At 36.6% G+C, this 12,598-nt stretch overlaps 1 protein-coding gene across 4 annotated transcripts in view; it reads left to right on the forward strand.

Annotated features, from left to right (window-relative positions):
* Positions 1-12,598, forward strand: part of LOC143145813 (nephrin) — a 586,636-nt gene that overhangs the window by 461,031 nt on the left and 113,007 nt on the right. For all 4 annotated transcript variants that reach the window (XM_076309561.1, XM_076309562.1, XM_076309564.1 and 1 more), the window contains exon 2: positions 3,242-3,374. In XM_076309561.1, the coding sequence (XP_076165676.1) occupies positions 3,242-3,374 (133 nt within the window). The remainder of the gene's footprint in view (positions 1-3,241; positions 3,375-12,598) is intronic.

The raw sequence follows: 12,598 nt of genomic DNA on the forward strand, positions 1-12,598 counted from the left end.
ATTGTCGATATATTCGTATCGAAATCAATTCGATTGATTTTATTCGATATTCACTTGCGATTTATTTGAAAGTAACTTTCACAGAGTTTGCAAACTTGCAATTATTATTTTCGTACCGCGTATCGCGAGAGAGACTTCAACGCCTGTATCGATCGTGTGGAGACGTCGATACTATTGTATCGATAAAAGTATCGAGACATCGATACAATTATACGGATAGTCTTGATACCATTATATCGACAGTCTCGTATCGAAGTATCGATATCGTACTGTCGGTACTCGGAAATCGAGACATCGATGTACAAACATATCGATAATATTGTTAATTCGATACTCTCGTATCGATGTATCGTTACGTCGCGAATATCGCGAACGTTCCTCTCGTAACGATTCATTATTTCGAGGTGATGAAAAAATTGCATTAATTTCGTTATAATTTCTACGTTACTCCTCTGGTTTCGATGTATCGATGCATCGATACTCTCGAATCGATGCATCGTTACCTCGTTATTTATCTTTGGTGTTACATCGATACGAGAATATAACATTACGTTGGTTATCGTTTTGTCGATGATCGGAAATCGAGACATCGATACCATTATATCGATACACGCATATCGATAATATCGTTACTTTGATACTCTCGAATCGATACATCGTTACGTCATTGCTCTCATAACGATTTATCACTATGTCGATACTCCCACGTCGAAATATCGTTATGTCGATACCCTCGAATCGATATATCGTTACGTCGTTACATTCGTATCGGTAAATCGATATATCAGCACTGTCACAGGAATATGACTTCTTTCGATCGCATTGTAGGAAACCTCATCTTTCACAGGGTACCTAATTGTGATTTACCTGGCACACGGAGATGAAATTCACTTTTAATGGTTCAAATTTATCGATTTGAGGTTAGGTTGAAAATCAATCGGTAACTGTATATCACCGTTGTGTAAATTATTATTTCAATACGATACGTGTACACCTGTGTACACCATAACGACATTTAACAACGATACATGATTTTTCATGCTACTTATATTCGAACAATTTATTAATAGCGACATCTTTGTTCCTACCTACGAGCTAATATTGCTCCTGTCCATTATTTATTATCTAATCGCGTTATGTTTCTCATCTTATGCATTTATAATAATTTCTCTTGATAGTTATACCATTTATTTCAGTTCAGATTATAAACAAATGTTCAATGATTATGTATACAAAACTATTTTTCATTATTATGGTTTTCGTCACTGTTAGAGCAGGATAAATTCCCTCGATAATTGTACCTCCCATTGAATATATTTCACCATAATTAGGGTTACGTATCTTCAGATTATAAACAAACGTTCAATGATTATCTATACAAAACTATTTTTCATTATTATGGTTTTCGTCACTGTTAGAGCAAGATAAATTCCCTCGATAATTGTACCTCCCATGGAATATATTTCACCATAATTAGGGTTACGTATCTTCATATTATAAACAAACGTTCAATGATTATGTATACAAAACTGTTTTCCATTATTACGGTCCTCATCGCTGTTAGAGCACTTAGAGAACGCACACGGTCGCAAAATATGAACAACCTAATTGTCATTAACAGAGCATCTTCGTCGGTGTAGTGTTACACTTAACTTCTATTTGTCCGTAGTTTAATAATTAAGGAAAATTATGCATACGCCACGTGACATAGAGAGACCGGAGACTTTAAAGCGGCCCGGTTAATTGCTACAATTACGTTTGATTAATGCCCCTAATTACACTTTCTTTTTTAACTGTATAACGACCCCGGTATCGCTGCTCGTGAATCAACGTGGTTAGGCGAATATATAATGAAAATTAATATTTGACATAACCCTCGCGTGCAATCAGCGTAATTTATTCAACCGCGGTCCACGGTGACGGGGACGTTTCCCAAATACCCGTATAAGATGAATTTTAATTTGTTTATTCTGAAAAATACGGGGAGGGGGATTTCGTTACAAATTCGGGCGCAATTATTTAAAACACGATTCCTAATTAAATCTTTACCGTGTTCCCACGCGACAATGCAATACTTCCAGCACCTAGATCGTCGACGTGTCGGCATTTAATTTGCCACCGGATTGCTGTAAAATTAATTAGACCCGCGATAAATTTAGTAACGCAATTCATAATTCGCCGTTCCTATTTAATTAGTCTTAAATTAATTCACTATGATACGTTAGTACGCTGTACACCAGCTTACCACGATGTTAATTAGTTAATTAATGTTGTATATAATTTCTACAACGTACCGGCCGATTTTAAACGCGTAGTATACATATTGCAATAATGGTGTAATTATTCTTTTACGATGGACCGACACGTTGTATCGTTAAACGCGTTGTACTGAATCAATTGTTCGAAATTACTCCACTCGTCTTCGTTCTTGCTACAAAATTGTAAACTCGTGGATCTTTTAACACTATTAAACAATACAGTCGAATCGGTCCTTTAGATTCTTAACCAAAGGAACGAAGATTCGCAAATTAAATAATATTTTACAGGAAGCTCGTAATAAAAAATTATTATCCTCTGTAACCAAAAAAAAACTAAATTTACAAAATTAGTGTCCTTCAGATTCTCAATAGAAACAAATATCTATAAATACATATTTATTCATATTTATCCAATTCTTCGTTCGAAGCTCCCAGCCAAGAAGTACGTTGAAAAATGATTATTCTACACCCTCCATATGAAATAATAAATTCATAAATTTATCAAATTATTCAACAATATCGAAGACTGAATTTACAAAACTAAAATCCTTCGGATGAGAATTGGAATCTGTCGAGAAACAAACGATACTTGATTCGAAGCTTCTAGCCAAGGAGTACGTTGAAAAATGATTATTCTACACCCTCCATGTGAAATAATAAATTCATAAATTTATCAAACTATTCAACAATATCGAAGACTGAATTTACAAAACTAAAATCCTTCGGATGAGAATTGGAATCTGTCGAGAAACAAACGATACTTGATTCGAAGCTCGTGACCGACGAATACGTTGATAAATTATTGTTCGTTCGTAATTATCAGTGTCCCCGGTTTCAATAACGAATTCCTTCCGTGACAAGGAGAATCGATAACATACCGTACGGTCGTTAAAATAAATTCGACCATTTGATGGGAACCCTGCCCACCACCGGTTTCTTGTTATATAATATACCTGACTCTCGGCTCGTCTTTGTCATTACAGTGACAAAGATAAATGCGGAGGCAGTGGCAGGTGGAATTGCTCAGTTACCGTGCGACGTGGATCCACCAGTCTCTGGAGACAAGCTACATCTAGTTATTTGGTACAAGGAGGAGGCAGACGCACCGATATACAGGTAAATTCCACTCTTGTATTCCTTATATTCGCCCTGTTGTAGAATCTAAATCATCCTCGTCGGGCTCGAGGACCGTTCTAGAAAAGAAAAGAAAAAAAAAGAAACGAAGGAAGTAACCGCGTACAACACCGTTCGAAATAGATATATTCGAGGACTCTCGAGAACCACCACCACCACCACCGCTATCCGGTGTGGTTCTCGTTTCGGAGAACGCGTGACGATTTACTCGCGGCGTGCAAATATTTCCAGAAAGTGAAACTCGGAGCTCTCGCGATCTCTCTCAGCACTCTGTGGTGTCGGGATTCGAATCATTTCGAGACGTCTCGAGTCAAGGAGCCTCGAGAAGTATCGATACGTAGCGTGTGCCTTGAATGTCTTAAAATTGGTGCACACCGCTGCTCGAAAATTCGGAGCACCGTACTCGATCCTCGATGCAAATCAATGTACTTCGTACGTGTATACTTTTATGGAAAACTTTAACGCGTGGTATCGATCGAACGCGTTCTTGCTCAAGGATGACTCGAGATGGAAATTATCGTGGTATTTACGAATACTTGACAATTTTTGGGAATCTTTTCGGGAATGTAACTATTTTTTGACGTAAGCTTTACTTAGGTTACTTGGGGATAATATAAGATGGAAAATTGTATTTAGAAATTTTTAACGATCTATTTTTACGATCTTTGGTCAAGAAAAGTAAAAATTTGTAACAACGAAAGGATCAAAAGCGATACTTTGTTGTTCTCTCGAGAAAATTTGTGCTTTTTCGAAGAATGGTTATTTTGCAAAAGTTTTAGTTTATGTCGTGATAATCAATATCATTTTGATATAGAACAATTCTTCGAGAGAGAAGGGTACGATGTGTGTAAAGAAAGTTTCAGTTTTACCAAGATCGAAGAATGGTGTAAATTAGTATATATCGTAGTGAAAATTATTGTTGATTTTAATTGAGAATATTATCCGTGAAGCTGTTTAAGATAAATTTGAGAAAATTCTCCGATAATAAGGATTACCATGTTTTTTGAGAGAGTCGTAAATGTTTCAAAGACTTTACACATATTTAAGGCTCACGAACATTTCAACTCGTGAAATATACAAGACTTTCAAAATATTTAAGGTGTATAAAATATAGAAGACTTTCAAAATATTGAAAGTCTATGAAATATACAAGAATTTCAAAATATTGAGAGTTCGTAAAATATACAAGACTTTCAAAATATTGAAAATTCATGAATTATATACAAGACTTTCAAAATATTGAAAATTCATGAATTATATACAAGACTTTCAAAATATTGAGAGTTCAGGAAATATACAAGAATTTTCAAAATATTTAGAGTTCATGAAATGAACAAGAATTTCAAAATATTTAAGGTGTATAAAATATAGAAGACTTTCAAAATATTGAGAGTCTATGAAATATACAAGACTTTCAAAATATTGAGAATTCATGAAATGTATACAAGACTTTCAGAATATTGAGAGTTCATGAAATATACAACACTTTCAAAATATTGAGAGTTCATGAAATGTACAAGAATTTCAAAATATTTAAGGTGTATAAAATATAGAAGACTTTCAAAATATTGAGAGTCTATGAAATATACAAGACTTTCAAAATATTGAGAGTTCATGAAATGTATACAAGACTTTCAGAATATTGAGAGTTCATGAAATATACAAGACTTTCAAAATATTTAAGGTGTATAAAATATAGAAGACTTTCAAAATATTGAGAGTCTATGAAATATACAACACTTTCAAAATATTGAGAGTTCATGAAATATACAAGACTTTCAAAATATTGACAGTTCATGAAATATATACGAGACTTTCAAAATATTGCGAGTTCGTCAAATATACAAAAATTTCAAAATATTTAAAGTCTATAAAACATAGAAGCCTCGAAAGTCTATATCGGTCTCGAGGAAGCCTTCTAAAAGCGATTCAAAATTGCACGTTCTTGACTAGCTCGAAACTTCGTAAGGACGAGTATTAAAGTCCCATCACCGGCCCGTTATACCCAAGAAATCTGGGACATCTCGACGACGTTCACGACTTTAACCTTGTACGGTAAAAAACCTCCATTATTGCTTCTCCCACCCCGGCGCTCGGTTCCCAAATGATCCTAAACGCCCCCTCCACTTGTCAACGCCGCGCAACGAAACGTACTCACCGCGCACGATTATCGAGGTTTTGCAATAACCGGGGGTTTACCCCCGGTTATTGAAACACTCGTCGTCGTTCCATTTGTCCTAACGTTGATCGCTAAATATGAAATTTCACGGTATAAATGCTGCATTGCGGGCAATCCACTTTCTCGAGGCATTCTTCCCATAAATTCATTTCTCGGCCGGCGAATTTTACTTTTGAATTGTTGCCAATTTCCTACGCTCGCGTTGTATTTTCCCCATCTACTCGTCATTATCCGTTCTTTACCGTCTCACCGTTGTTTCGTGTTTTCCGTTAACAGAGAGATTCGTATTAAATTACGCGCGAGTAACCAGTTCCACGAGTATTGTGCATCAACGATCATTGAAAATTTAATATCAACGTTGACTGGTCGTTCACTGGTACCAGATGAGGGACAGGTAACGGAAATGTAGCTCACTTCGAGATCTCGAAATGGTACTGGTTGAAAAGAAAAAGAAAAAGAAAAATAGAGAGAGTAGAAGAAGAAGAAAAAAAAATGAACAACAACGAACGGTGAAGCAAAACGTCGGGAAAAGGGGGGAAAATTACATTTTTAATCGATTCACCGCCACGTGACCCGCACTGAATTTTTAAATCTCTGCATAAACTCCCGGTTACGTTTAATTAAAGTTTCCCATAGCGTTGCGCGACGTTGTCCGTCGTTTCGCGCGCCAGAGCAACACTGTCGCTGGATCGCGTTGCTGCTGGTCCCCGAATGAGTAATTAAAATTTTTCCTACCTATCAAAATGAACGAAAAACAAATCCCAGTGTCGTTTTAAGGGACTGGGACGGTTTGACGCGCGTTAAAAAATAATACACGTTGTATTATATTTAGTATTAGTAAGTCGTTGCGAGCTTTCGTCGTTTAATTTACGACGATGTAAACTGTGAAACGGAGCGACAATTTTTTGGAAAAAATATGATTTTTCTTTGCGTCCGTGGTTGTTAGAATTTGTCACGCTCTTCGAATGTCCAAAAATTGTTTACAGGACAGCGAAGAAAGTAATTGTATTCCATTTTTATTAAAGACTGGGACCTTTTATTTTATTCTCAAGACTTCGAATGATTGTTTCATGGTCAGAGAGAATGGATTTTTTCCAAATTTGCCGCAACGAGGAATGCGAGAAGAACTTAATTATGACAGTGTGAAGCTTTCCATCCTTGATGAAAACACGATTCGAGGTAGTCTTTGCACGCAAAGTTTTCTTTTTTGACAAATTACGCGCCAATTTGTGTTCTTTTATTTATATAGAAACAATTGGTATGGGTTATGGGAGTACCAGTTCATTCTTGTGACAGTGTTTGCTCGTTTGTCTGGAATATCTGACTTTATACCCCCCACTATTTGGCATTTGAACAATCTCTGTGAAACGAACTGCCTTCACTATTTGAAAATTTATATTTTTACGTTTCGTTGGAAAATTGTGGATGAAGTGAGATGATAATTTCCAATTTTTCTACTATATTGTGAGATCTCAGAAATGGATGAATTGACACCTGTACTTTAAGTATATATATATATATTTAATATATGTAATACATGTGTGTGTGTGTATTGGTTAGGGTAACTATTAAAATAATTAATAAAAGAGGAAGAAACACAATAATCACCTATACTCTAAGTATATATATTTAATATATAAAATACACGTGTGTGTGTATTGGTTAGGGTGACTATTGAAATAATTAATATAAGAGGAAGAAACACAATAATCACCTGTACTCTGAGTATATATATTTAATATATATAATACATGTATGTGTGTGTGTAACTATTGAAATAATTAATAAAAGAGGAAGAAACACAATAATCACCTGTACTCTAAGTATTATATATATATTTAATATATAAAATACACGTGTGTGTGAGTATTAGTTAGGGTAACTATTGAGATAATTAATAAAAAAGGAAGAAACACAATAATCACCTGTACTCTAAGTATATATATATTTAATATATATATAATACATGTGGATGTGTGTATTGGTTAAGATAACTATTGAAATAGTTAATAAAAGAGGAAAAAAAAACAATAATCGCGCAAATATATACAAAATATATGAAAATTAATTGAAAGTAATTAAAATTTAAAAATTCATGAAAAGTAACATAAAACATAAAACGTAACGCGTGTGAAAAGGCTCCTCGTGTCGGAACCACTTGAGTAAACTGAAGCTCATCTCTGACTCGTACATTTCTTACAATATAAATCTCAATCTCCGAACGAACGGATCCCGAACGAATGTATCCATTCGTTTTTAACGATCTCACGCTTTTTCTAATAGCGGAGCGACTTGTTTTTATCGTCGCGCAATGTCCCTGTTCCGCCGTTTAAATAATTCATCGAGAGAGACTACTTTACCCCGATCCGGATGCAACGGACAACGCTTTTCTAGGATTTATGGTATCCGTCCGCCTAGAATTCCGCACAAACGGAATTCAAAATCTTTCGTCTACTTTGCCTTCGTTTAGGGAACGAATACTTTGATTCGTCCCCACGAAGAGCTTCTTGCTTGCCATTTCGCGTTTGCGCATCAACGGTTATAAATAAAGAAGAGATCCGCGCAAAGGTGAACGCGAAACTTGATCTCGAAAAACGTAACGTAAGTTGTAAATTTCTGTTCTTCGATGGTATTATTTTGAAAGAGGGAAAACAATTATGTAATAGAACAATTCTTTCGTTTACAACGGAATATTACCATTGCGTTTCGTTCCTTCCTTTCTTGTTTAAATTGTTTGCCATCCAATTGGTACTGCCTTTCAATACACGTGTAAAAAAAAAAGAATTTTGTTTTCTCGTGATTACATTCTACTCGCTACTGAGAAAAACAGGAATAATTCCCAGAATCGACGAAATGTTAGTCAATTATTCCCCTTTTGTAAATAATAATAATAATCGATAAAAGTAAACTGAGAATTTATATTATATTATTCGAAATTATTTATAATTATCGAAGCAGTAATAATACTGTGTAAACAATGCTATTCGATTGGTTCCTAATTGTCAATTAATACACTGTTTCAAGCTATAATTACCGAATGGGGTAGCTATTCTCCGTGTAACCGAAATAATATTGCTCAATTCTTTCTTCCTCGTGAACAATTACCGAAGCGAAGAAACTACCTATATTCCATATCAAAAAATGAATTATACATCGAGAAAAGATACTCGGTAAAAAAAAAAACAAATTGACTCGTCTATTCGAAGAAACTACATAGTTACATCTACATATAAATATAAGAAAGTAAATAAACAAAAATATAGCGTATCTAGCAACCCACAATCACTTTCAAGAAGCTAGTTGTACTTTGAAAAGATAACGTAACCACGTTCGTGGAACTTTAAATCTCTCTAAACGAGAATAGAATGTACCCCCACGAGTTCGTTCACCTACTTCGGAACCACCCTGTATTGCGATCTAATAGACTCGTAAACTTCCGCCGCGGACCGGTCGCATTTTCACCCGACAGTTTTCCACCGTCGTTTTGGTTACCATAAAAAGCGCGGATTTACGTCTAAACCCGGGCTCGCGAGCAACATGTTAAAGGAACGTCGATCCGTGCCGCAAATCTACTCGCACGGTCGGGAAAATCCCGTAGAAAGTGGAGCAAAGGAAACCCGTTCGTTCGCGCGGCGTCTCAGAGCCGCCACGGACGAGTACGCGACGATGTAAGAGCGGGAACGTCCTCCAAGGACCGGTTTCAGGAAACTAGCCCGCGGGCGTCTCTTGGCCGCAAACCCCGTCTCGCTCGCGGCCGTTCCGCACCGAAATAAGACGAAAACGACGCGGAACACCTGCCCGGTTGCGTCGAATAATCGTGTCCGAATTGTAATTCGCGCCATTGAATCAACAACCTCCAGTGGTGTCGCCCTGTTGCAGGGCTTCGATGAGGTTGGAAGTATCTTTAAACGAGGGTAACAGCGAACAGAAATCGAAATCTATGGTTCGAGAAATGTTCCAGAGACTGTCCAGGAGATTCGAAGAGTGTAAAAGTGGAGAATAATCGTGTCTGAATTGAAATTCGCACCATTGAACTATTCTACAGTAGTGTTATCTTGATAAAAGGTTTGAATGAGGTTAGAAGTATCTTTAAACGAGGGTATTATCGAACAGAAACCAAAATCTACGGTTCGAACAATGTAAAAGTATCGAATAATCGTGTCTGAATTGAAATTCGCGCCGTGAACTATTCTACAGTAGTGTTGCCTCGTTATAAGACTTGAATGAGATTAGAAGTATCTTTAATCGAGGGTAACACCGAACAGAAATCGAAATCTATGGTTCGAGAAATGTTCTAGAGGCTGTCCAGAAGACTAGAACAATGTAAAAGTGTCGAATAATCGTGTCTGAATTGAAATTCGCGCCATGAACTATTCTACAGTAGTGTTGCCTCGATAAAAGGTTTGAATAAGGTTAGAAGTATCTTTAAACGAGGGTAACACCGAACAGATATCAAAATCTACGATTCGAGAAATGTTCCAGGAGACTCGAACAATGTAAAAGTATCGAATAATCGTGTCTGAATTGAAATTCACGCCGTGAAATATTCTACAGTAGTGTTGCCTCGCTATAAGGCTTCGATGAGGTTAGAAATATCTTTAAACCGGGGTAACACCGAACAGAAATCGAAATCTATGGTTCGAGAAATGTTCCAGAGGCTGTCCAGAAGCCTTGAACAATGTAAAAGTGTCGAATAATCGTGTCTGAATTGAAATTTGCGCCGTGAACTATTGAACAGTAGTGTTGCCTCGATAAAAGGTTTGAATGAGGTTAGAAGTATCTTTAAACGAGGGTAATACCGAACAGAAATCAAAATCTACGGTTCGAACAATGTAAAAGTATCGAATAATCGTGTCTGAATTGACATACGCGCCGTGAACTATTCTACAGTAGTGTTGCCTTGTTATAAGACTTGAATGAGTTTAGAAGTATCTTTAATCGAGGGTAACACCGAACAGAAATCGAAATCTATGGTTCGAGAAATGTTCCAGAGGCTGTCCAGAAGCCTTGAACAATGTAAAAGTGTCGAATAATCGTGTCTGAATTGAAATTCACGTCATGAACTATTCTACAGTAGTATTGCCTCGTTATAAGACTTGAATGAGATTAGAAGTATCTTTAAACGAGGGTAACACCAAACAGAAATCAAAATCTACGATTCGAGAAATGTTCCAGGAGCCTCGAATAATGTAAAAGTGTCGAATAATAATGTCTGAATTGAAATTAACGTCATGAACTATTCTACAGTAGTGTTGCCTCGATAAAAGGTTTGAATGAAGTTAGAAGTATCTTTAAACGAGGGTAATCAAAATCTATGATGCGAGAAATGTTCCAGAAGCTAAGCAGATTTACAGAAAATTTCTCAGAAATGTTGTCCTGAAATAAAAAATCAAAATTATCAAAACTGCTTCCCCTAAAGTAAATATTTACCAACAAAATAATATATTCTCTAAAACCAAGCACAGTATGGAACTACAGTAATCGACCACCTCTACTTAAATCGCGAGTAACTCCATTCTAATAACCGAACCAAAATGGAAATAAACAATTACAAGCGTTTTGTATTTTTCTCTCTCTCTCTCTCTTTCTTTTTTTTTATATATATATACCATCCCCCACAGAATGAGATATTTCTCGTTCGGACAGAAATGACGAGACTAGAAATGAACCACATGTTGTTTTAATCACCCTCGATCGGCAAATATTTGTGCGGAGTGTTTTACCACAAACGCGAGATTTGAATTTTATACGACGATTGGAACGAGACAGTTGACTCGAACGAGTCGATTTTGTTGTAACAACTCGTCGAAGTAAATAGGGATCGGACAAAAATGTTCGAAACGGATGTGTACAATGGCTCCAAAAAGTATTCGTACGCTACATTGCAAGGAAATTCTTCTTACCTGTAAGACCGATTTTAATAAAAAATATCTGCACACTTCGAGCACAATAGTTCACATATAAAGAAATTCTTTCCTCCACAGGAAATTTCTTTAAGAATACAAAATGAAGTCTCGAAGGTTTCACTGTTCTTTTTATGCTTCCAATGCAACTTTTCTTCAGCCTTTTTGCAACAGAATAATAGAGCACCGAAAATTAAACATTTTTCACATAAAGTGTACATAAAAGTGCGTCAAAAATTTCCTTACAAAAAATCATAACTTTCAAAGATTCTCCATCCTTCAACTCTAAGAAAAAAACCCTAAAAAGATCGTATTTAAAAAATGAAGAAACCTTGAATGTTCAAGTCTCGATTTTATCCTCTCCCGAACATTTTTGTCGACCAAAAAAAAATTACAAGCACACCCAGTGTGCCTTACGTGCGTGTAAACTTTCGTTAAAATCAGACCCGCGAGTTAGGGATATCTCTTCGTAATATAGTGCGCGGACAATTTTTTGATCCAGTGGCGTCGCGTCATAAAGAGATCCACGAGGACGTCGAGGATCCGCGACGCAACATAGTTGTCAAACGAATGGATTTATTAGCAACGGTAAACCAAGCCACGGATACGCGTGACGTGCACGCGCGTTGTACGACGGGTGAATGCGATTTCAACGTGGCCGTGGACAACGTATAATACACTGACACTGTACGCATGGTTTGTTTCACCGCGAAGCGATAAACCGAGTAGTGTAATACGTCCAGTGTACTCTTTCGGCGCGATCGAGATACGCCTAGACACGAATTAGAACCCCGTGGTATCATGAACGATGGAGACGCGCAAATATTACAGGGTGCGAATAAAAGCGAGCAGATTAGATTTTACAGCGCGAGAGCGAGCAAGTGGAGATCTGTGAAATTACGTAACCGTAGAAGCATTATAAAACATAGCACCGTGACACTGTAACGTCCACGGAACCGGAATTTCGTATAATCTGATGATACGAAACGATAAAAACTCTTGGAGAATAATCGTTGTGAATGTTTCGTTTGCACGGTTCGTGGAAATTGTTACTGGTAGATAGGACGTGTCGTTGGAGAATTGAAGAATCGTCGACTTGTCGAATCGTAGGAATTGTGTGTAAT

The sequence above is a fragment of the Ptiloglossa arizonensis genome, chromosome 4 (genome assembly GCF_051014685.1).
Source record: "Ptiloglossa arizonensis isolate GNS036 chromosome 4, iyPtiAriz1_principal, whole genome shotgun sequence".
NCBI classification, from domain to species: Eukaryota; Metazoa; Arthropoda; class Insecta; order Hymenoptera; family Colletidae; genus Ptiloglossa; species Ptiloglossa arizonensis.